Consider the following 26,954-nt stretch of genomic DNA (forward strand, 5'->3'; position numbering starts at 1 on the left):
TCCATCCACCTTAAACTTCTTGCAATACGTTCCTCATACACTCAACAAAAATATAAACGCAACACCTTTGTTACTGCTCCCATTCCCCATGGGATGGACGTAGAGACCTAAAATTCATTCCAGATACACAATATAACCATCCCTCCCAAACAGTGGTCACAAATCAGTCCAAATGTGTGGTAGTGGGCACATCTGCTATATTGAGATAATCCATCCCACCTCACAGGTGTGCCACATCAGGATGCTGATCTGACATCATGAGTAGTGCACAGGTGTACCTCAGACTGCCCACAACAAAAGGCCACCCTGGAATGTGCAGTTTTTTGCGCTATTGGGGGTCTGGGGACCCAGAACAGTATCTGGTGTGACCACCATTTGCCTCATGCAGTGCAACACATCGTCGCATGGAGTCTATCAGATTGTCAATTGTGGCCTGTGGAATGTTGGTCCACTCCACTTCAATGGCTGTGCGAGGTTGTTGGATATTCGTGGGAACTGGTACACGCTGTCGTATACGCCGGTCAAGCACATCCCGAACATGCTCAATGGGTGACATGTCCGGTGAGTATGCTGGCCATGCAAGAACTGGGCCCTGAACAATGTGAACCATGATTCATCCGTGAAGCGCACACCTCTCCAACGTGCCAGACGCCATCGAATGTGAGCATTTGCCCACACAAGTCTGTTACGGCGACGAGCTGGAGTCAGGTCAAGACCCCGATGAGGACGACGGGCATGCAGTTGAGCGTCCCTGAGACGGTTTCTGACAGTTTGTGCAGAAATTGTTTGGTTGTGCAAACCAATTGTTCCAGCAGCTGTCTGGGTGGCTGGTCTCAGACGATCTTGGAGGTGAACCTGCTGGATGTGGAGGTCCTGGGCTGGTGTGGTTACACGAGGTCTGCGGTTGTGAGGCCGGTTGGATGTGCTGCCATATTCTCTGAAACGCCTGTGGAGACGGCTTATGGTTGAGAAATGAACATTCAATGCACGGGCGACAGATCTGGTTGACATTCCTGCTGTCAGCATGCCAATTGCACGCTCCCTCATTGCTTGTGGCATCTGTGGCATTTTGCTGTGAGACAAAACTGCACATTCCAGGGTGGCCTTTTGTTGTGGGCAGTCTGAGGTACACCTGTGCACTACTCATGATGTCAGATCAGCATCCTGATGTGGCACACCTGTGAGGTGGGATGGATTATCTCAATATAGCAGATGTGCCCACTACCACACATTTGGACTGATTTGTGACCACTGTTTGGGAGGGATGGTTATATTGTGTATCTGGAATGAATTTTAGGTCTCTACGTCCATCCCATGGGGAATGGGAGCAGTAACAAAGGTGTTGCGTTTATATTTTTGTTCAGTGTATTTAAAGACCAGAGATATAGCTTAACAGTCTGTGTGTCACACCCATGTCGCTCTCAGCCTCTTTTCCAAAGCGAAGGCTTCGCAGATGGTCAGTAACATAGCACAGGAAACCTCTTTTACACTGTTTGGTTCTGAAACTTGATTTTGGTGTGTTTCAGTATATGATTCATGTGGACAACCAAAACATTTAGTGACGTTTTTGTTTTATACTTAAACCTAATGACTGTGACGATTCATTTTTTCGTATTTGCTTCATCACCTCACTTAAGTCGAGTGTGGCTAACATACACAAACATTTGAAAAAATCATTTTCTGTCTGTACGTAGATAGCTGTAGCTAGGTGTTATCATTATCTGTGCTCACATGTTGGTCCAGTTATTTTTGGCCAATAAACACCTGTGAAAAATTCATTAGTAGCACCAGTATTATTTACGGCTTGAGTTAAACATCTGACAGAAGCTTACATCTCTTGATTTCAGCTATATCAAGCTTCATGCCACAACTAGGTCTGCGCCAGTGGAAATGCTTTTTGACCCACTTAAGTTCAATAATTTAATTTAATTGTTTGACAGCACTAATATTATTATATATGTATACTTACCTATTAGTATATGGGTTGTTAAAAAGTTGTATTTCACAGGAGAGAACCTGTGCTGACAGACTGAAGAAGACTATTCAAACTCTCTTTGGATTTAAGCATTTAACATTCTTTGAGTTATGTTGTTTAGATGTCAGTTACAGGCTTAAATATAAAGTTGAAAAAAAGTAATTGCAACCAAGCTATTGATCAAGTAATTGTGATTAATCGAGATTTTTTTTATCTATTGACAGCACTACTAATAATATGTTTTGGGGTTAGGGTTAGACCCCAGCCTGATTGTTTGGTAGAATTTCTAATAAAAAAAATCCAATTTTCATCCTGCAGACATTAAACATGTTATTTATATTAAAAAGGGAAATCACGTGATCACTAGTGACTACTGATGATTATACACACACCACATGGGTGAAGTAATCGTCTGACCTCCCTGAAGTGCACCGTGAACAAGTGTCTGTGCTCCCTAAACCCATTTTAAACATTATCCTTTGTGTTGGGGGTGAATTGATTTATACTGTGTATGTTTGCATTTTTGGTCATGGAGAAAATGTTATTGGGAGTATTGGGCGTTATTGGGAGCACTCCAGGTCATTTTCCCATTTGAGTGTTGGTAGCGCGATAGATACATCAGTGTTGGAAATTACTTTGCATAGTTTGGAGGTTATTCTTCTGGGGTGAGTGATTTTCATTATTTCTTCAGCTAATCTGGAGGGAAGCAGTGGATTAATTGTTTTCTTGGATTGGATTTAATCTTTCCGTCAGCTTCCACCTTGGGAGCGCTGTCTCCTTGAGCTGGCCTTTTCTTTTGCAGCAGTCAGTGAAAACAAAGTGTTTTCGCCTTTCGTGCGATTGTGTCGTTTTACATGTTGGTTGCCTTTCAGTCATTTTGATTTTGGGGAACATTTTCTTCAATCCCATCATCATCATCATCATCATCATCCATGAAGTTCTACGGTGTAATAGCATTTCTGTTAGGACTACAACCTATTCTCCTGGCAATTCTCGCTCCAGCTTCAAGCTCAGTGCTGTGCAATTGCAAGAGCTTGATTTACACTTTTCACATATACAAGTCTGTACCATCTGTAAGCTCTGGTGAGCGCAAACAGCATGTAAATCTCTCGCTCAGCTGGGAGCGCTGTCTCTGTTGTCCTCTGTTTATGCTAGATGAAATCGCTCCCTGGGCCACTCTTGCTTCCCCAGGCTTCAAATGCATCTTTTAACTTGTGCACAAGGATTCAAGAATCTCTGAGGTAAAGCCAAATTCAGTTGTCTCTCAATGTCAGCTGAAAATAACAGGATGTCAAAAACATAAATGAATCTGAAATCCTCTGATTGTCGGCACATGTCTGCACCTCTCATTCTCCCCTTTGGCTGAATGGGGGGATAAAAGCTTAAGTGACCTTCTTCTGATAGGTTAAAAAACTATAGTAATAGCCTTAAATGCTTTGCAATCTTCTTGGATTGACACAGAGATGGTGATCCACTGCTTCCACAGCTTCCTTAAGTAAGCCAAGAAGCGCTCGCAGCATAAATACTAACATTCAAGTTCATCTTCCATCAACTGCATCTCAACACTGCATGCAGAAGGTGAGGAGATATTTCTCACCTTAGGCAGTAGACCATATGTTCTGTGCAACCAACCTATATGGAGGCGGAGGAAGGGGGGGGGGGGGGGTCATCTCAAGTCATTTTATTCACCAAAAAACCCCAAAACAAAAACGGCATGTATATGCAACCATTTGCTCATAGTTCACTCTTGGGGAAATCTGCTCCAAAGCTGCTCCATCAAACATTGATCTCTAGTTGCGCTGCAATAGCTTATCAGCATTAGGGTGTTTAGGTTTTCATTTCCAAATGATATTCATCTGTGTAAGTTGTAGTAGAAGTGTACTTTCAGATTTCAGCTAAGGGGCTCAGTGACTTATTGGCTGGGCCTGGATGGCGAGGCTCATCCATACCCCAACACTGCTTTAGCAAGGTGGTGCATTCAGCGTGGCTTGCACATATCTGCATGAGTATGGAAGTCTATTCAGTCCACCATATTGAGTCTTTTATTTTTAATCTGTTTTTATTCCATAGTTAATTAATCCTCCTTCCTAGCCTTTTGACAACCACTACGCTTGGTGCCATCAGACACCAGCAAAGAGAAAAGCAAGCTAGTGACTCATACTCACGCTCCCTGTCTGAAGCTTCCCCAGCCTCCTCTCATAGCATCAGTTTCTCTTATTAAGCCTTTTGCATTGTATAGCTATCAGTCATGTATTGATTGTTATCCTGTGTAAGGACAGCAGAACTATTTCCATGATTATTCTGAGCAGATTATTAAGAAACCGTGATGTGGCTAAAAGGGGGATTTTATGTCTTTAAGAGATTATTTGGGGATATTACAATAAAATGATGTTAGAAAACTTATCCTACAATGCTACTATATATGGTTGGGATTAGGGGAAAGTGATGGCGATGACTCAGCATTAGACAGTGTGACTGACGTAACACAGGAATGTAAAAATCCACCAGTGTGACTTCTCACTTACTGACTTAGGAACAGACTGTATTAACAATGAACAGCATATTAAGCGCTGCATGCATTAGCAATAACATTTGGTACAGATGTAAAATAACAACAGAACCTCGTCCAGTACAAACTCAGTTTGAAGCATTGCAGTGTTTTACGGGTAGAAAACCAAAACGATGCATTCCTGCCAACAGCTTAGACCAAAGCAGCAGCTACCATTCAAACCAAGTCAAAGGTTCTGAGTATATCAACAACAAAATAATAAAAAAACAGCAGTTTTCAGCACGTGACGTGTATGTTTGATCTTAACTCTCGAGCTGTAGATAAAAATGTACATGACAGCGGCCACATGTTTCCTGTAAAGTGTGGTGGAGCAGAATCGTTACATAAGAGCTGATAACGGGGTTACAGTGAGGACAGTTTACAACACTGCTGATAACTTTGGTGATCGGTCATCTATCCCTGCTGCGCTGGCCTTTTCATCTCAGCCTATCAGCACAAGAGACACTGAGAGTAAACCCGAGAAACACAAACACAAGTATTTTTACATTCCTGTCAAAACGATTCAAAGAAAAAACAAAAAAACATCAACAAAGAATTAAATACAATCAAATTTCAATTCCCTGAAATGAAACAAGACATCAAACAGTATAATAATCATCTAGACACGTGAGACAAGCACAGAGACAGTAGCTGGAAACAACAGTTAGCAGTTCTTTAGAGCCTCGGGTTTATGCTGTGTTCACACTGTGAGCAACAAGAGAAGCACTTTGTGATTCAAACAGGAGACGCAGGTGAAAGAGCTGGATTCTGTCTCTAATTCGCCACCTGGCAGGTTTAGCAGAACGCTTGACCATCAGCCTCTCTGGTATTTCGTCACACGTTCAGTTGGTAAAGTGACAAATGCTCTAACATCACCTGTAGACTCAGTAAGCAACCTGCCCTCAGTGTGAACACGCAGACCTCCACCACGTTGACTCTATTATTACATTTACACCTGAAGTCCTGCCAACTACAGTTTCAAGGACACATGTGGCGTGTCAGCCACATGTGTCCCAGTAAGGCATGGTTTATACTGAGAGCAGTGCACAAACATAATACCTCCTGCAGACATTTTACAAAGATCCTTGTCATTATTAAAAGCGAATCCCCGTGTTTCCCACCCCCGGACCCACACCCACCTATCCATAAAGGAGAGCATTAGTTTCAAGCCACCCATAAGAAAAAGTTCCGACTGGCCGAGATCACAGGCCTGACACCACCGCAGAAATGAGCAGAGCCAAGCCTGAGAGGAGGTGGGCATGGGGACAGGGCAGTGTGGAGGAGGCATCCTTCTGCACCATCATACCAGTCCCTACAACACAGAGAGCACATGGACAGCTCAGCGTACATGTGGCTATAGCTCTGACTTGAAACAGCATTACTATCACAGCTATGGAAGCCTAGACGACAACAAGAAACGTGCACAAATAAAAACATCTCCTGGCTTGACCTTCATTTATAACCAGCATGCACTAAACGGCTAACATTTAAAGCCATAAATGTTTATGATCAACATTATAAATATCCTTATCAAACCATATCTCGGAGATAACATGGCCTTGGATAAATGCAGGTTCCAGGGGTCGTTTTTCTTCTGCATAACTATTTATCGATAAGAGCGTACGTGCATGGAATCAAAGTGCTGCAAACAGGTAAAAAGGTGAATAGAGTTTGTATAACGGCTTTTCACTGGTCCCTGAGAGTGCACAGTAAACATGTTTCTATACACAGTCCCCAAAGTTAACAGGCTTCAAATGAGCTGGACAGCTGACCAATAACCACATTCAGGTGAGGCCTGCTCATTTTTTCACTGTCATCGTGAATATAAGCGAAGGACCCAATCACGAGGCTGGAAAAGCTATGAAAACTTTCCAAATCGACCTCAACCTTAAAAAAAGCAGAGCAGCGTGAAAAGGCCTGCAAGACCACAGAGGACTGAAGTGACAGCTAAAACAAGTCTTTGAGGAGGGGAGTGTATCACTGAGAGGCTCTGGAATCACTGCCTTCACCAATGGAAATACAGGGGCACAAAATCCATGTGGCTGGTTTCCCTCAAGAAGACTAGAGCAGACTCTGTCATAGCTAACAGAGTCTGTACAGTTTAGAAACCTTTAGACTGCGTGGAGACGATGCTGCAGCAGAGGCCTGTGTTGGAAACCACGAAGCAAATCTGGCCTAATGTAACACAGCCAGGGAGCAAAAAGTGTTTTCCTTTCATTATTTGCACTATTTTTTAACTAATGAACTATTAAACCGGAGAAATATATGGTTTGTGCTTCCTGATTTGTCACCTGAATCCCGGGACACGATAATCTCGTGTGCTGGCCCGTCCCCGCCCTCGCCCCATGACCAAATCTCCAACACAATGTAAGCCTTGTCTTTGGGCAGCGGCAGGCTCACTGACGTCTTCGTCTTGTCCAGAAACTTCAAAGCTGCCTGGTCCTCGTGCTTGTACAGAACCTGGAGACAGAACAAAGTCTTTTTACAGTGTTTATCTGTTGATTTGATAAAGTTATCTTTGGGTGATTATAACATGACACAAGCTTATAAACAAGATCTTTGACTTTGTTTTACAGCCAGTTTATTGGTTCACATAATTCCACGATGAGGTGAGCTGTTTCACGATGAACCTTACCGAGCATGAGCGCTGCAGCAGAAAGAAAGCAGTTAATCCAACACACCTGTATGTGCTCAGAATACAGACATGACAATCCTCGAGATTTTCCAGGGGAAACTCCAAAATGTGAGAAGCTGATGATGCTTCAGCATGCATGCACAGAGAGTGCTCAGGACTGAATAAGACCAAATAAACTGATCAGGAAGGCTGGCTCTGTGATTGGCTGCACGCTGCAAACACCTGCAGATGTGACGCTGCTGGTACAGGGTGGTGAAAGTGTATCACAGCTAATCTTGACCACCATCTGCATCACCGGACAGGCAGCAGCTTACTTCTGTAACAGCCTGGCCCAGCTCTTATGCATTAAGACTATGCAACGCGCTTGCCTAGCAAACACTCGGATTATTTCTCCACATGTGGGATCAATAACATAAATCGTATTTAGATCCAGGACTCACTTTGTAGCCCAGTATGGCTGACTCGTTGTGCATGGCTGTCACTTGGTCCCATCTCACCGTGACCCGCGAGCCGTGAGCCCTCCACGACACGCTGCCCGGAGGACGATTGGGAGCTGAGAAGGAAAAAGCATATTTCAAAAGAATCGAGCTCATCCCTTTCAGTAGAAATGATGCATCCTGAGTAACAGCAGCCATTTTCATGTGTATCACTGTGAGGGTATTGACCCTGTATAACAAAGTCACACCAGACAGAGTGGTGATTAGAAGAGCACAGACTGCTGGACGCAGCTTTACAGCTGCTCCATGAATGCAGCTTCCAAAGGGAACATTTGCATCTGAAGTGATTAAAGCTTCAGATCTGCTTTAACTTTAGTAAGCAGAGTAAACTCTCCTATAAAAGCACGTGGTTGACTCAGTCAGCAGAAGCAAAGCAGGATGGTTTCCTGTCGGGCATCACTGTGCTGGGGCCTGCTCGCCTCCAGGACAGAAACATTGAATTAATCTGATTTTAATGAGCTGTCATTCAAAATAAGTCCTGAGTCACTTACATGTAATGAATATTGAAGATATAAAATATGACATTTATGATTAAATTACAAGAAATAAATGTGTTCATGACATTCTCATTATCTGAGATGTATTATCGTGAAGAGCAAACACCAACGAGCAGCCAGCTGGATGTTACACCTGCATAATTTAAACGCAGTCGTATATGGTCTGAAAGGTTCGTGTGTCCTTTGCACGGGTGTGAGAGCAGACGTCTCTGTGAGTGAGTTGTCTTTGCTTTATGCTTTACGTGCTCTGCTGTCATCTTTCTAACAGAGAGCGCTGCACCCGTACGTGGTTTCCTGGTGGTGACGGCGGTGCGTGGCGAGGGCGGTCCTGTGCCGGCACTGTTGTATGCCAGAACAGCGACGTGGTATCGAGTGCTGGGTCGAAGTCCGGACACCCTGGCTGTCGGCTCCAGGCCCGCCGTCCTCACGCGGTCCGCTGCTGCTTCTCTTTCGTGCTGCCGCCAGTACCGGATCTGTTAACGCACAATGACACATCACTACAGACCTTTCACTCGTCTTTCTTCAGCTTATACATTTATACTCTTTTTAAAGCGTCCTTGGGTTTCTTCAAAGGTATTATTATTATTATTAATGTTGTCTTATAAACTCCATGTGAACAGTACTCAGAGCCTTCACTTTCAGACACACATGCTGTCCACAGCACATGACAAAGTTTGAAATAACACAAGGTTTTACATGATACAAAGCCATCAGACTGCTGTCATTTTCTATTATTTCCTCCACATATATGTTCCTGCTGTTTTTAAGCTCGTAGTTTGATATAAATTGATGATACATGGCTGCACCCTGTGGATGAGCATTCACTCTTTAATGAGCACACATACTGTGAGTATGCATGCATTGTGCTACTGCTCCAGCTATCTGTGTGCTATCAATATGTCAGGTTATTTAGCTTCCTTTCCTTTGACATTTTCCTGGTCTGTTATATTCTGAACATTATTTACTGAAACGTTTTCCTTACTGTGGTCATTTAGGCCGTGCGTGTCCCATACACACAGTTATCACCTAAGAGACCAGCTTTTTGTGACTGCACGATATGTTTTCTCAGTTGTCCACATATTTGTGATAGTTACAGGCTATGCTGCTTTACAGGGATGAAGTCACTGAGTTCGTCACCTCGTATCCTCTCAGGATGCCATTGGTGCTGAGCTGCTGCACAGGCTCCCAGGAAACCTGGATCTCAAAGGCGGACAGTGCCGTGGCATTGATGCTGGAAGGTCCCACGGTTGGCTCTGTGAGGAGTCAGCCAGAGTGTAAAAGGTTAGCAATGTGCAGTATGTGCACTGTCTCACATAATTATATACTCTTACAGTGTTGTCCACTTTTCTGCTGCAGCTTTGCTGACCATGTTCTTACTGTGCTTGATTAACCAGCCCATATGTAACAGGCTTTTCATTACATGGACTACTACCATCAGTCAAGTTGTAAGTGAGCTGACTGTGACCCTTTCTAAAACTATGGCTGCCCTCTAGTGGTTACAGAAAAGACTGCAGGTGGAGTTACATTAGAAATCTTCTTGTGATCTTCAGAAACACTGGAAACTGATCCCTGCCCCGTGCTCTCACAGCCTTCCATCGTGCATGGATCTGAAATGTTGTTTGTCTCATGTCTCTAAGTATAAGAATGGTGTATGGACCTGCAAGTGAAGTAGGAGCTGACTGTACACACCACTGTGTCTTGTCTTAATTAAGTACACAGATGTGTAAACTTGCTAACGACATATAGAACCAATTGAGCTTATATAGATTATGTATTGTAGACGTGCAGGTTGGGAGCTTCAGCTAATGTCCTCATTAAACATTCAGGTGAGACTTCCAGTATCTAGAGTTTATTCAGAAACACTGAGTGTCAGCTCTGCAAACAGAGGCAGGACCGCGGCTGGAACAAGACTGCAGTAATAATGAGAAAGTCTTTGCAGCTGAGTTAAAGAGGCATGGGTGCACTCCCACAGTTTGAGACCTCTTTAGGCTAGACTTCAGTCAGCCATGAACAGCTACAGAAGCTGTTCATGGCGGTGGTTTCAGTTCCAGCTCTGTACACTCGAGTTAGCGCGTCTGCGTTTCTGTATTCCTGCTCCACAAACTGAGACATGAGGAGGAGAATGGATGGATGCTTTCTTGATACCAGGTTCTTTCTGTTTCTTGTCCTCTGCGTCTCCTGTGCAAATCAGTCTTGTCTCTGTGTTCTTTTACCTGTCTGAGTAATCACCTGGTGTATTTCACCTCCCTAACTACCTCGTGTGTGTTTTAAGTCCAACATGCTAAGATGCTGCTGCTGGTAAACTGGACGTTCACTTCAGAGTGCTCTGGTAGAGTAGAAACCAGTACATTCAGCTTTGAATACCAACCTGCTGTTGACTGAATGTCACACAGTATCTGAGCAGTGTTCAAACCTCATATCTACAGCTGGGATGTGGTGGGATGGTGGACTGGTTCCATGATAGAAGCAGATTACACTGGAAACAGGAACCGTGGCACGCTTCTCATGTGGTCCCACAAACGTGTTTAGTAAGAAACAGTTTCTTGGTTCATTCATGTCATTTAAACAGAACGCTGTGCAGGTGAGCTCAGAGTCACTGAGTCAGTTCAACGTTTACAGTGAACCAGTCGACATCTTCGTGTGCACAAGCACATCCACCACAAACTACTTCTGTACAAAGCAGTGATGCGATCAGAGCAGTTCGGACGGACACTGGGACATCTGCCACAATGATCACACCGTGGTGGAAGTAGCTGAACGTCAGCGGTACTCACCTTCCTCTGCAGAGTGCACCACAGCCACCTGGCTAAACGGGCCTTCTCCTTTGCGGTTATAAGCTTTGATCTTCACTTCAAAGGGAGTGTACGCTGCCAGACTGCTGTTGTAGTAAACATGTCGAGAGGACTCTACACGTGGAACTCGCACCTCTGTCCATGATGATGTGTCCTTCTTTCTGAACCCCAAGATGTACCCGAAGCCGTCACCGTTCTGGTATTCTCTGGCCATGGGCTGGAGACAAAATCAGACATCCTCACACACCAAGTCTGAACCCAGCTGTCCCAGTAACACCATCATGATCACAGTGATACCACAGTATCTCCAGTACTGATCATGGTTAACTGCTCGTGTTTCTGTCTTTCTGTCTAATTGAATCTCTGTAAGTGTCTTATACTGTTTCCTACTTGTAATCGGAATACCACCGTTTTGGGTCTGGCCCAAGAGTGGACGATTAACACCTCGGTCTCATTAACACTGCCTCTAAAATCACAGTATCTGTTTGTACTGGAACACCCGACAATAACCTGGCCCATAACACTAGAATGAAACAGTAACAACTAACCTGATACTAGATTACATTTTATGAATGAAACGAAAAGAAAATGACTATTTGTTAACGAATGAATGAAAAACTTTGAAAACATATGAACCTAAATTCAGCTCTGTTTGGAAAATAGAGAAAACCCATTTGGCCTTTCCACTCACCGTCCATGTAACGATGAGCTCATCACGGTCTCCTCCACCACCTCCCAGTCCACTCGGGGCCACAGTGGGAGCTGAGGGCCAACAGGACAAAGACACAAGATGAACCACGAGTGTGGATCAATGTACCAAAGTGCCTTTGAAAACTGGAAAGTACTGCTTTCAAGAGACAGTGACACACCAAATCTTTTTTAGTATTTATATACTCTCAGAAAAAATAGAGTACAGCATCAAATCAATGAAACTTCCTGCTCAGGAGAGTGGGTTGTTAATCAGTTTCATATGCGTCAGTGTTAATGAAATGAATGGTGCTGTACACGGGCATATATACTGCCTGTGACACTGTTTAACGTGAGCGGTTTGATGGTCCGGGGAGGAGGATGCACAGACCTCTACAGTGCAACGGCTCAATCCTTGGACCTGCTGTCAGACCCTACGCTGGCTCCTCCTGGTGCATGAGGATGTGAGAGCTTGCAGGCACTTCCTGGATGATGAAGGAATTGATCCAATGAACTTGCCTCCAAGCTCACCACACCTCAATCCAACACAACATCTTTAGCACATGTTTCTGTACCTAAGAGTTTTCCAGCCTGAGCTCAGCGATGGTCCAGACCTGGGAGCAGATGATCAGGACACCATCAGGCATTTGGAATATGTCCGGATTAGCATACACACAGCACATGGAAGCCATATAAACTACTATCATTTTGAGTTAGATGGCATTTTGGCTTTCCACGTCATTTTTTCAATTCCAGGTTGTCTTTGAATTTAGCTCTCTGTCTTGGGTTGGGGGGGGGGGGGAGGGGGGCGGGTGTCTCTGGCTCCGCTGCAGTGGAGGGGTGGTGCCAGGGCAGCTGCTGCCACTCAGTAATCAGATTCTCCCTTTTTTCAGTGACGTTGGGGCTGGAGTGGACCGCAGAGTGTGGAGTGGAGACTGAAACGCTGACTGCCCCGACGTCAGAGTGACGGAAAGGAAAAGTACGTGGGGTGCGTTCATTTCACACAAATGATGTAACACCAGATCTCAGTCCGACAGAGGTCCTCTGGGATGTGACAGGAGCTGACAAATCAACTGCAAGATGCTACGATATCAGTACGGGCCAGAGGAACCATGGTGAACCTGTGCCAGAAAGAACTAAGGCAGCTCCGAACCAGCTGGTTCTGATGTAAACATCTGGTTCATGAACAGCTGTCCAAACTACCTCAAATGTGCAACTTACCTGCTTGCAGTGTCCGAACGATGTGGGAAGGCATGCTAGGCTCTCCACTGCCCAAGATGTTGCTGGCGATAACCTGGAATTCATAATCCGTCCAGGGAATCAATCCTGTCACACGAGCTGACTCTGCGTTTCCTTCAATGTTCACTGGATCTGGTGCACAGTGACACGTTTATTTCAATCAAAAACACTGATAGGAAAGTTTTACTGACCAACACTGTGCTAATGTATGAACACAGACACACCCAGTTCACTTTAATAACAACCCGACCCGATGAGTGTGTGAGTATACTGATACTAATGCTGTACAGGTTTCATGTATGCGCTTCCATCAGAAGCGTGTTAAAGAAGTCTGACATGCAGACGGACAGCAACATGTTTGAATCGCCACCATCTTCACTCGTCCTGTACGTCCGTCTGAGTTTCATCGTCAGCATTATTCCCTGTTTCACAGTGTGAGTCTGCCCTCAGCTCTGCTGCAGGTTTCCTCGCTGTTGTCACGGAGGGCTTGCTAACAGGGGCTCATCTGTTTGTTGGGGTTTTTCTCTGGGTCTTTACCTTCAAATATAAAGTGTCTGTATGTGACTGTACGCATGTGATTCAGGGCTGTATACATTTAATTCCAACAGTTTTTAGTTCCAGTAAAAACTGTCCTGACAAACATCTCAGTGTGTTATCTACAAGACCTGATAAATGACAAATACAGAAGAGAAAACAGAGTTATTTATAACAATGTTGGAGAGGCTGGAGTGTGTGCTACTGACTGACTGAGTCTCTGAGCAGGGATGTGATGAAAAAGCTGAGAACACCAACATCAGCCTGACATCTCAGAACAATCGATAAAAACTCCGTGAGAATGAAATCCTTTTGCTGCATTCTTGTTATCATTGTATTGTTGGTTGTGTTATTACTGTGGTTTTGTTATTACTAGAAGCACAACAAGAATACTCCTTTTGTTCAGGTGTATGGTTAAAGACACACACACCTGTCCTCATCTTCCTCCACTCAGACGACAGAGGAGAGCGGCCCATGATGACGTATTTGCCGATAGGACTGTGGTTATCGTAACCACGGCTCCACCTGAGTTCCACTGATGTCTCAGCCACGTTCTTCACCAACAAACCTCCAGGAGGTCCTGGGGGTCCTGTTCAAACCAGAGACAAGTTTAAACATATGACACAATCTCCACATCGACAGAGTAAAGCAGTAAAGGTTGGTTTACCATAACACACGTCACACAATGTCAGATGTCTGCCTACTGCTACGTAGATGCCAAATCCTTACTTTAACACCAGGAGGCGCTATGCTAACTCCAGACTTATTACAGCTGTATAGGTTGAGCTACTCCCCAGTAAAACCTGTGATCCCTTTTCTCCTTTGCAAATCCACCTCCTATTATCTTCTTGCTTTAGTGTGACTGCCCATCTTATCATTGTTCTGTGATTATTCTTGTCCAGCAGCTTTCCAAACCTTTGAGTTGCCTTTAATAAACACAGGCGGCTTTAGTGCATAGAATAAAGTGCTGTCTTTGAAAAACATGAGTGTGACAACTACAGTTTCATCTTTTTTAAAAACTACTATGTGAGTTTAATTACATTTGCTTTCATTAAAACAGAAAGCTATCATATGGGTCTCTTTGCCCTGAAGCTGTCTTCCCATGCAGTGTTAGCTTAAACATCACACGAGTCCATAGACGGGACCCTCACAGGTAATGCTTGGCAGTGTTCTGAGTGTGATCTAAAACTCATGCTCACAAGCATTATAATCTATGTTCAGTTCAATTCATCTTTATTTATACAAATCACAACAACAGTCACCTCACAGGGTTTTATATAGCAAAACCAAAACAGGCCTTATTATGTAAATGCAGAGTAGTGAGAGTATGACATCAGAGGACAGCTGTTTCACCTCGAACCACCAGCTTAGCTGAGGCTGCGGCGCTGTCCACCACGGTCTGAGCTGTGCACACGTACGTCCCCGCCTGGCTCAGCTGAGCCCTCACAATCAACAGGTCACCAGTGTTTTCCTTCTGAAAGGACACACACACACACACACACACACACACACACAGACACACACAGAGACAGACACACACAGAGACAGACACACACACACACACACACACACACACACACACACACACACAGACACAGACAGAGACAGACACACACACAGACACACACACAGACACACACACACACAGAGACAGACACACACACACACACACACACACAGAGACAGACACACACACAGACACACACACAGACACACACACACACAGAGACAGACACACACACACACAGAGACAGACACACACACAGACACACACACAGACACACACACACACAGAGACAGACACACACACACAGACACACACACAGACACACACACAGACACACACAGAGACAGACACACACACACACACACACACACAGACACACACACACACACACACACACACACAGACACACACACACACACACACACAGACACAGACACAGACACACACACACACACACACACACACACACACACACACACACAGACACACACAGACACACACACACACACAGACACACACAGACACACACACACACAGAAAGAAAACAAATGTCATGAGTCTAAGTGGAGTTCGGTCATTCTGAGTATATTTGGGGAATCGGATTCTTGAAGAAAACTGGTTCCCAGTACTCCAATTCCCACTTGTCAGTTCTTGCTCTCACTCTGATCAGCTGATTTCATTTCAGGTGTCAGAGGAGAAAAACAGTGAGTCCAGAGCGTGGACATGGACATTTATTTTTTTATTGTGCAAAGACGAGATAAAAAACGTGGAAAAGCATCCAGGGCCGAAACAACTGCATATGCTGATAACACAACTTCAGTTCTTTGCAAGCATCTGCACAGACCAAGAACCAGAGTGAAAGCTGAGGGAAAGCGACTGGATAAGTGATATCGGTACTGGAGGTTTAATACAAAGAACATGTTTATTATGAGGAAAAGATGCTATTTCTTCAGTGCTCAGGTCATGTGCATTCAAAAGCTTCAATGAAACTGGAACTTAAACATGCTAAAGAACAGCTAGGTATGCAGCCTATCCTTAGCCCTGACAATAGCTAGCCAAGACACTGCAGCCAGTTTTAAGCTAGTTCAGGGGTCACGACCTTTAAGACCCAAAGAGCCGTTTGGAGCCGGTTTCCACGCAAAAGAAAACTCTGGGAGCCACAAATACTTTGTGACATCTAAGATGAAGATAACACTGTATATACTGTTTTTTACCTTTATGCTTTGTGTGAACAACTAAGGTGTGCTGCTTATGACATCCATGAAGTGCTACAGAGAAAATTACATTTTATTTATGTAACTAACACATTTTGAACTCTTAAAGAAATATAACAAAAGGAAAGCTGAACTAAAATGATCCAGCAAACAAAAACTGCTGTGAGCCGCCCTTATATCGCCTTTGGGCTTTTGGAGCCTTGACCTGACTTTTAAAAAAGATATATATATATATATATAAAAAAGATATAAACAATGAAAAATAGATATTTGCAGAATTCTGCCTAAATATGTATTTTACCTGGTTAATGTGTGTGGCGGGGCGTGGTCTGCTGCACCGCTGCAGGGGAGGCGACACACCTGAGCGGCACCCGCAATCATGCCTCGCCGCCTTAACGTCTGTGCTGTTGTGTTGGTGTGTGTCGGGCTGTGAGCTGCAAAGCTACAGCCGGCTGTGTGCGCACAGCAACCGTGTGTGAACAGTGGTCAATAAAGAGATGCTGAAAAGCGCGTTCATGGAAACATCGTCGGGTCTGCCGTGATATGTTTACAACGGGACGTCTGCTCCTGAACCTCTGCGCACAGCGTCTGCAGGTCGGGGCTGTACGAAGTCACTTTATCTTTACAGGACTGTAAGCTGTCGTCTGTGAGGCGTGAGCGTGTTTGTTTTAACACAGTTCACGGTGGAGCTGATGTGACGCTTATTTTGAGCGATAATAATAGAATATAATTTTATTTTTATATTTTAATATCACAATAATCTTTCAATTTAGAACTACAAGTTATAAAAGAACATAAATAAAATACACTTCAGCTAAGTACTTCTAATTTATTTTCCCAAACCACGTGGAGCCGCAGTGTAAGGACTAAAGAGCCGCGGCTCCGGAGCCGCAGGTTGTCGACCCCTGAGCTAGACCTTTATAGCAACATCTTATTACATCAACTTTCATGAAACAGTTAAATGTAAGGAGCAGGGACGTGAAATAGACATTAATCTCATTTAAAAGCATATACCTGTGAGTTATGCCACCGTTATATTCATTAATGAAGTAACTAGATCGCCTATAGCAGTTCAGTCCACCTAAAATCAACTCTGACTTTTTAACTGCTTTTTCTAACTTTCTCGCTGAAACCCTGCTCTTATCTCCAAATATACTACTGCTTTTAACATGGACAACACATCAAATTCAGCCACAAGAGATTTTATATGCTGTCTGGACAATTTTGGCTTACACCAATATATGAACGTTCCCAAACACTCCAAAGGACACATTTTGGATCTTGTTTGCTGCATTGGTGTCACCCCTAAGAACTGTGCTGTTTTGGCCTCTTTCAGACCATAAATTAGTTTTATTCAGTGTTAGTCTCCCACTATACAAAAATAAACAAAACCGCTCAATTACTTTTAGAAATATTAGGGGCATTGATCTATCAGCTCTTTCCCATGGCATTAATAACTTACCTACCATTGATGCCTCAGCTTCCATAGACGACCTGCTATCTCACTATAACAATGAACTTATCAACCTCTTAGATACCTTGGCTCCCCAAAAAACTCGAACTGTTTCTTTCTCTCGCTCTGCACCATGGTACTCATCTGAACTTCGCCAACTTAAAGCTACTGGACGCCGCCTGGAACGTCTCTCCAGGAAAACAGGACTTACTATTCACAAGGACATGTATCTCAGTCATATACAACACTATAAAGAAGCTATTCATCATGCTAAATCTGCTTACTACACCTCTGTTATTGAATCCGCTGAAGGAAACACTCGCACTTTGTTTTCTACATTACACAATACTGTTAAACCCCCAGATACCTTTGCCATACATACACACTCTGCCAGTCTGCAACAAATTTATGGACTTGTTTTACACCAAGACTGAGAATCTTCATCAACACTTGCCCTCGTCCTGTGATATGGTCAAATGTATCTGCATTTTTTGTCCTTCTCAGCTGTCATCCTCTCTGTCCAATTTTGAACTTCCCACAATAACTCAGCCATCTTCCATAATTACTTAAAGTCGTCATCGTGTAAACTTGATCCACTGCCGACAATTCTGGTCAAACTCTCATTCCCGTCTCTTGCCCCACTGATTGCTAATATCGTACACTCCTCTCTTATATCTGGTTCTGTTCCTTCTTCCCTTAACCCTCTGAATCTGTTCAAAAACACCACCCTTTCAGCTTGTTCGTGGCCACAAGTGGCCACCTACAGATTAGGTCTGTAATTTTTTATTAATTTTGTTTTGTTGCCATTTTTTTTTGCATAAAGCTTTTAAGTAACTTCAGTTCTTTCCATAAATATAAAATAATTATTACTTTTTTATATTTTAACCCTTTAAACACCAGTTTGTTTGTCCACTGCACCAGCTGGACGACAACCTCAAATCTCGCAATTTTATATAATTGCATTGCTACTGAAATTTCTTGTATTATTAATAGTAGAGTCTGGGGCATGTAATTGATTCACATCAACATTGATTATAATGCATTGTTATTTTAGTGCAGAGAGAGCAAAAACATAAAAAACCCCTTTCAGACTGTTCGTGGCCAAAAATGGCCACCCCTTGTTTACATTTACAAAATGCTATAAAATTATTATATATTAAGAAAAATGTCCAGTTTTTTTTACATGATTTTTTAGACTAGCATCAGGGCTGTTCATCAAAATCAAAATTTCATTAAAATTCTGAAATTTAACCCTTTAAATACCAGTTAGAGCACATAATCATAACAACTCATAAATAGAGAAAATCATAAAATCCCAGTTTTTTTCTAAATAATACATGCCATCTGATTTATTTGCTAACCATGATGAAGGTTAGATGCATAGCAATAATTTACACCATCAATGACATTTATGCAACATTGTTTTTTTCTGCAGTGGCAGAAAAACATAAAAAACCCCTTTCAGCTTGTTCGTGGCCAAAAGTGGCCACCCCTTGTTTACATTTACAAAATGCTATAAATGTCCAGTTTTTTTTACATGATTTTTTAGATTAGCATCAGGGCTGTTCATGAAAATCAAAATTTCAATCAAATTCATAATTTTAACCCTTTAAATACCAGTTAAATCACATAATTGTAATGATTTACATAGGGATAAAAGCATAAAATCCCCATTTTTTTCTAAATAATACATGCAAACTGATTTATTTTCTAACCATGATGGAGGTTAGATGCATAGCAATAATTAAAAGTATCAATGAGTTTTATGCATCTTGGTTTTTTTGTGCAGTGAGAGAAAAACAAAATAAAATCCCTCTCAGCTTGTTCGTGGCCAAAAATGGCCACCCCCTGTTTACATTTACAAAATGCTATAAAATTCATATATATTAAAACATTTTTCTACTTTCATTGACTTGATTTTTTAAATTAGCACCGCTTCTAGTCATAAAAACCAAAATATAATTCAAATTCTGATATTATACCCTTTGAATACCAGTCAGGCTATGTATTATTATAGTAAAAATAGTAATAAAGTTCACATCTTTTAGCATATAAATGGTGAAACCTAATATGTTTTTTTATCATCATTGCAGGTCAGTAACAGTAACTGTTACAATGATTTATTTTTACTTTATTTATTTATGTATTTATTCTTTCTTTTGTTTGGGGGGGGAGGAGGAGATGAATGGCCAAAAGCAATGTCACACATGGTGTGTTAGTGGCCAGTGAGGCAATTTAGTGACCAAATAAAAGAGCTCAATATTGAGCCGGAGAACGCAATTTCATTGTTCTTTGACAATGACAATAAAAATAAATACTTGAATACTTGAATACGATCCGCGTCCTCAGCCAGGGAGCGATAATCCTTCGTGCCCGGAAGCGGAGAGTTGGCGAGGCCGGCTCTCACGAACGCCGGCAGCTGTCTGAGGAAAATGTGGGCGAAGAGAAATCCCCCGTCGTCCGGTCCGAGAAAGGACAGCATGTGCGCCATCAGTTCGAGAGCCGTACCACCACCCAGGCCTGAGAGGGAGAGGAGCTTCTCGGCTCGCTCTGCGTCGGTGAGGGCATAGCACCGAAGAAGAAGCTCCTTAGGAGCGGCGTACTCGGGTGGGTGGGTCCCGGAGGAGCGTCAACGCACGACGGGTTGCTAGCGGGTCGAGAAAAGCCACCACGTGGTGATATTTCGTGTCGTCAGCCGAGATGTCACGAAGGGAGAACTGGGCCTCCACGTGCACGAACCATGACGGGGGATCGTGAAGCCAAAAGTCCGGTGTTCTGACAAGGTAGGACGTTTGCGCCACAGCAAACGTAGCTGCAGCCGGAGGCAGAGGGCTGGCGCTGCTGATGCATCCAGAGCGGAGTCTGCGCCACCATCGGACTGCAGCATGTTCGAGTCAGGGGTCACCAATGTGGAGGTAAACGCAGACGACACGAGAGCTCTCAATAAACACTGCTCGTTTATTGCTCATCACCACAGAACTCAACACTTTCACTCCAAAACACAACAACAACACTTCCTGAGAACTGGGTGTGAGTGGAGCCCTCCAGTGGTCTGGAGTGGAGTGGAGTGAGTGGAGCCCTCCAATCATTGGGGGGGGGGCTCCACCTCCATGCCCCCCAACCCCAATCCTCCCCCAAAGAAGAGGATTCGGGCACTGGCTAGAACTCATCAGTGGTGATGCAGTCAGCCTCTTTGAAGATTGTCCCCTCATCTTCTGGAGAGGAGGTTTCTTCATCTTGGGCAGATGTATTTTCTTCAAGGACAGATGACTGCTGCTGTCCTTGCTCTCTGACCAGATCATATAGGCAGTGCTTGAAGCAGTGATGACCTTCTTGCCATATTGCCAGAATAAATGATCTGGAAGCTGTTAGGCTTACTTACAGCAGTAGCTCTGTCTGCACCTGCATAAACTCCAGGACACGTTTACAAACAGTGTTTGTTGTTGTTTGCGCTCCAGCTGCAGCTGCAGGTTTTGTTTTTGTTTTTATTTCTAGAGTTAATATTTTGGGTATGGTATCTTTTGATGAAAAATACAAGAGTAAAAGTGCTTTTAGCATGTGCTTCAAAGCTAAGTGACTGGGAACCTCAAAGCTCAATATCCTGCATCCACAGAAATTCACTGCAGCCTATGTAATGTTAGAATTTATTCCAGTCTATCTTGCAAATACATGTTTGTACTGCAATGTCATGCATAAACACAAACTATTAGATCCTTAAGATCAAACCTATGTCAAAATTGTTTCATTATTTTGGTCCATTGGAGTGTGGTAGGCCATCAAAGGCTGCTACTAGAAACTCAGAATATTACATGAAATTGCTTGCTTGGCCAAAAATGGGTAAATGATGTCATTTGGTAAAAAACATTAAAAACTACAATTTTCATGTGTTGACTTTAGAATGAAAGCAATTTTACCTAAATTGCATGATATAGTACTGTCAGTAACAAGGAATCAAAAAAGGTGGTTATAATGGGTTTCAATTGGCCACAAATGGCCACGATAGAACCCAGAGGAACTATTTAGTGTATAGTGAATATTATTGACATTATTAAGGAGCTGATGTTGAAAATTAAAAAATCTGACAAAAATACACACCTTTGGGAAGTTTCATTCCACTGGCATTAACAGAACAAAAATGGTTGAAAAGCGAAAAGCAAAGTGGCCACAAATGGCCAGGATAGGATTCAGAATTTATGGACTTATTTTACACCAAGACTGAGAATCTTCATCAACACTTGCCCTCGTCCTGTGATATGGTCAAATGTATCTGCATTTTTTGTCCTTCTCAGCTGTCATCCTCTCTGTCCAATTTTGAACTTCCCACAATAACTCAGCCATCTTCCATAATTACAAACTTAAAGTCGTCATCGTGTAAACTTGATCCACTGCCGACAATTCTGGTCAAACTCTCATTCCCGTCTCTTGCCCCACTGATTGCTAATATCGTACACTCCTCTCTTATATCTGGTTCTGTTCCTTCTTCCCTTAAAACTGCAATAATAACTCCCATACTAAAAAAGAACGGTTCAGATCCCTCCAATCTAAATAATTTCAGGCCAATTTCAAATCTCCCTTTCTTAGCAAAAATTCTTGAAAAGATAGTGGCTGCACAGGTTCATCGTCATCTCACTGGAAATAACTTGTACGAACAGTTTCAGTCCGGCTTCCGTTCATGTCACAGCACAGAAACATCTCTAGTAAAAATCACCAATGATCTTCTGCTTGCAGCTGACTCTGGACTCATCTCCATCTTCATTCTCGACCTTACAGCAGCTTTTGACACTATCTCCCACCGCATCTTTCTTCACAGATTAGCATCTATTGGCATCAATGGTACAGCACTCGCCTGGTTTACCTCTTATCTCTCTGGCTGCTCACAGTTTGTTCAGTTACTCCCTCACAGATCAGCATCTACTCCAGTTAATTCTGGTGAACCCCAAGGCTCTGTCCTGGGTCCTTTACTTTTTATCATCTATCTCCTACCCCTAGGTAATATTTTTAGGAAGCATAACATCCAGTTTCACTGCTACGCAGATGACACCCAGCTCTACTCTTCGTCCCTCACTCACACCACACAGTACCGCCATACTTGTCAATGCTCTCGTCACATCTCATCTGGATTGCTGTAATTCTCTTCTCTATGGTTTACCTCATAAATCATCCATAAACTGCAGTTGGTTCAAAATACAGCTGCTCGTATTATTTCCAGAACTAGATCCACTGAACATATAACACCAGTTCTTAAACAGCTCCATTGGCTCCCAGTTCACCTCCGTGTCAAGATCCTGCTTCTCACTTTCAAAGCGCTTCATAACCTCGCTCCTCCATATCTATCCGATCTTCTCCACACATCCTCGCCCCTTCGTACACTCCGCTCTTCCTCAGCTTCCCTTCTGTCAGTTCCACCTGCTCGCCTGACTACCATGGGACTCAGAGCCTTTAGTTGTTCTGCCCCGAGACTTTGGATGCACTCCCACTTGCTCTCCGGACCACACACTGTCTCACCACTTTTAAATCACTACTCAAAACCCATCTGTTTAGAATTGCATACACCTGATCTGTCTTAGGCCATTTTTACCTGCTCAGTTTTTATATTTGCTTTTATACTTTTATGACTGTTTATGTCTAAATTTTATCTGCCATGTTTGCTATATATACATTTTTCTTATGTTTTTTATGGTATTGTTTACGTGCTACTGTGAGGTGACCTTGGGGGTCTGAAAGGCGCCTATAAATAAAATCTATTATTATTTATTGTTATCCGGTTGTTCAGTCTGACGTCACTAGCCGTGTCTGGGCCTAAACTCCGCTGCAGGTCCATATATCAAACGATCACTGTGGCATTACTGAGAGTTGAAAAACTGTCTAAAGTCTTTCATATTTAATAAAATGATCAGCGTTCTGCTCTACCAGGTGTAACAATTGAGTTTAACATCCAGGCATCCATGAAAACGGAATTTATGACATTTAACGGAGTTAGAAGTTAGCAGGGAGTTAGCTCGCTAGCTTCTATCTAAATACAATATAGCATGTCCTGACTGCGGGGTTTTGGAAACAAATTAAAACGTACAGCTCTGTTATCACTTCCAACATAAATGAAGACAGAAAACTAAACAGCAGTGACGTTTGTAGGGTTACTGAAGTTGGGCTAGCTGGTATATAATGATGTGCTACGTGACGGCTAGCGACACAGCTATGTTAGCATAATATAAACAAGCTAACTTTTTTCCCACTCGATAAAAGTTAACGTGAGTGTTCTCGGTGGTCAGGAACAAATGTAATCGCATGGCAGGATGCTGTAAAAGGACCAAACTTCAGCCAGGAGAACAACTGAGATAATCCATCCACAATACGAGGTTAGTCATTCATATACTGCTGCATGGGCTGGGCTGTAGCTACATCCTAAGGGTTTAAAAACTGAGCTTAAATAAATGATTAGCGGTAATAAAAGCCGAGGGAGGTCAACAGGGATCACTGACTGTTTTAGGAGCTTTTTGAGATCAAATAGAAGAAAATACAAAACATTAAACATGTTAACAACACAAAAGCCATATTAAACGCAGACTACTTTAGGTCCGGAAGTAGGATTCGTCGTGTCATCCCTGAACAACCGGATAGTTTCTTTCAGTGTTTTGGAATTTTGGTTTCTTTACAAAATAAATTCAGGTGAAACTACATTTTCATGGAGCAGCAGTTTTCTGTCACGCTTGTTTCAGACAAGCTGCCGAGCTGTGAACCAAAGACTGAACAGACTGGGTCACTGCAAATCTGTGTGATGGAAATACCTATTTATTGATTATATCACATATGTGTTTATTGCACACGGTCGTGAGACAGTTGGAGACATCCGGGCACCGTTTATCGGGTTAAACAGATGGTGGAGCCTTTTGTTCTTGGCACCTTGGGGGGGACCAGCGTAGCAGCGCCCTGCTGAAGGCCCACTCGCTCTCATCCACACCAGAATAAAGGTGTCGATTACAGCTGACTGTGTCTGTGGACTTTGTTAATTAAACTTCCGCCACACCTGCACGTTTCACGATCAAAGCCCTGTTTAAAAAAAATGAAAGGATTCTGGTGATATTCCTTTTTTATTATGATTATCCACAAATACTTCAAAGCTCAAACTAACATTCACTGCATCCTTCTAACAAGCATAGATCTGTGTGTGTAACCTATTTATTTAGACTGAAGCTACATGCAATGTTTGCTAGCATTTAATTGGAGGAACAAGTGGATCTCTTTCTTTTATCTGGATTCATTCACCCTAACACGTGTGACCAGAGGCCTGGATTTTGGCTTATCCCAGTAACTTCAGTGTAAACTCAGACGAGCAGACTAGGCATGAAATCACCGCCTACTGACCAATCAATTCTCAGAAATAGCGTCACCTGGAAAATCTCTCTGCAGGAAGGTTTGATAGGCTTTTCAGCTGCATCTAAAGTCTTTGTGTTTCCATGATAAGCAAGCGAGTGTGAGATCCTGCATTCAAGGTGGAAGGCCAAAGCGGGCCAGCAGAGAGGCGAGTGTGAGAGCCTGAGACCAGGCTGGAGGGCTGGCATAGATCAGGAGGGAGGCAAGTATGAGAGTGCAGAAAGGCTAGAGAGAGAGGAGGGCCTGCGAGAAGGTTGCAGGGCCTCTGGAGACCGGGATGGTGAATGGATAGCATAAAGAGATGGAGGCTGATGCAGCTCAGAGGATGAAGCACTTGTTAACAGGAGCACAAATGTGACTTAAAACAGACGAGACTTTGATAACACCATCTTGAATGCCAGCTTTATGTTGACTTACCCTGACTTTAAGATTTGAGTGCCTTAGGAACAGGAAAAGCAGAAACCATACGTAGAAGAAGAGAAAACACAGAAACAGGATGGACTGCGGGTCAGCGGTCCATTTGTGGAAAAGAGGAGCTGAAAACACCAAAGGCACACATTTCCTGCCTATATATTTCTTTAGTGATGAGCTTTGAAATGTGGCCATGGAACATTATGAACAGAAATAGAAGCTTGCAGGTTCTAATTGAAAGCCTATCCTAAATTGGATCTTGAATTCGGGACAGGTGATATGGTGACAGCCAGAATTTGCCAAGGGGAGGATTTAGCCCTCAAAAAATGTCACTCATCCAAGCAATCTGAGTATGAACGACTGGAAAAGGGGCTACAAGGGATCACTAAGGGTTTTGTCTTAGGCAGCAGTTGTCCTTCTCTCCTGGACGGCCTGGAGCTTTCGTTGGGTGCCCTCCCAGCTGGGATAACTGCATTTACTTGATGTGATATTCTTCTGCTTCACTGGGCGCTACATCTGGTGACACCCAGTTTGTGCTTCTGTGGATGTGTCAAGCTGATCCATATGCACTGGTTTACAGTACATCATCAATGTCCCCCCTTACTCACCGTCTGCATATGATTGATCGTGAAACTGACCTCCCAGCCCATTGTTCCTTCAGTGGGCTGGTTTCAGTCACTGTGCAAATGTCCTGTTTATAAGGTTGAAACCTGCAGTCAGCTGAGACTGAAGACGTCACCTGATGAGTGAAAACGCGACGCCCTGATGAACTGAATCAACCTTTGGAACATGGATGACTGAGCATGCATCAAGATGGAAAGCACATCACAGCAATTAAAATTCTGAAATGACCTCTTAACTATTACTGACTCCGGGAAATCTGCTGCTTTAGTACTTTTAGACCTCGGTTCTGCTTTTGATATCATATATTATGGTGTCCTTATCTCCTGGCTGTAGGACTTAGTGGGCATCAGAGGGACTGCACTGGAATGGTTTCAATCTGATTTTACTAATCACCTTTGGCTCTGCTTTTAAAGCTCTCCTCACTGAGGACAGGTAGCTAACAGGTGACCAGTTTGTCACACAACCATTCACACTCATGGGAAATTTAGACTCACCAATTACCTAACTACTAATGGCATGTCTTCAGACTGTGGGAAGAAGCTAGCTACCAAAAGGAGGACCTACACAAACACGGGAAGAACATGCAAACTCCAGGCAGATGACGGATTTGAACCTAGGACCTTCATTCTGCGAGGTAACAGTGCTACTCGCCATGGCACAGGGTTAGGGTTAGCCTAAAGCACCAATAAAAACTCAAAACTGAAATTTGTGCTGCTATTTTCTGTGCTGTCTAAGTTCAACTCAATTCAATTTTATGTATATAGTCACAACAACAGTTGCCTCAAGGTGCTTTGTATTGTAAGGTTGACCCTACAATAATACATACAGAGAAAACGCAACAATCATATGACCCCCTATGAGCAGCACTTTGGCGACAGTGGGAAGGAAAAACTCCCTTTTAACAGGAAGAAACCTCCAGCAGAACCAGGCTCAGGGAGGGGCGGGGCCATCTGCTGTGATTGGTTGGGGT

At 43.2% G+C, this 26,954-nt stretch overlaps 1 protein-coding gene across 2 annotated transcripts in view; it reads right to left on the reverse strand.

Moving 5' to 3' along the window:
* Positions 1–1,274: 1,274 nt before the first annotated feature.
* Positions 1,275–26,954, reverse strand: part of cntn2 (contactin 2) — an 83,602-nt gene continuing 57,922 nt past the window's right edge. The window contains exons 14-23 of one of the 2 annotated variants that reach the window (XM_085405413.1): positions 14,758–14,878; positions 13,835–13,993; positions 12,853–13,002; positions 11,636–11,706; positions 10,927–11,161; positions 9,290–9,405; positions 8,439–8,625; positions 7,599–7,711; positions 6,815–6,983; positions 1,277–5,835 (exon numbers count right to left, since the gene is read on the reverse strand). In XM_085405413.1, the coding sequence (XP_085261539.1) occupies positions 5,726–5,835; positions 6,815–6,983; positions 7,599–7,711; positions 8,439–8,625; positions 9,290–9,405; positions 10,927–11,161; positions 11,636–11,706; positions 12,853–13,002; positions 13,835–13,993; positions 14,758–14,878 (1,431 nt within the window). In that variant the 3' untranslated portion in view covers positions 1,277–5,725. Of the gene's footprint in view, positions 5,836–6,814; positions 6,984–7,598; positions 7,712–8,438; positions 8,626–9,289; positions 9,406–10,926; positions 11,162–11,635; positions 11,707–12,852; positions 13,003–13,834; positions 13,994–14,757; positions 14,879–26,954 lie in introns of both variants that reach the window. The other variant, XM_085405414.1, reaches the window with a different exon arrangement.

The sequence above is a fragment of the Rhamphochromis longiceps genome, linkage group LG5, assembly GCF_057381845.1.
Source record: "Rhamphochromis longiceps isolate RC_006_pf linkage group LG5, R_longiceps_female_GT1.1, whole genome shotgun sequence".
NCBI lineage: Eukaryota > Metazoa > Chordata > Actinopteri > Cichliformes > Cichlidae > Rhamphochromis > Rhamphochromis longiceps.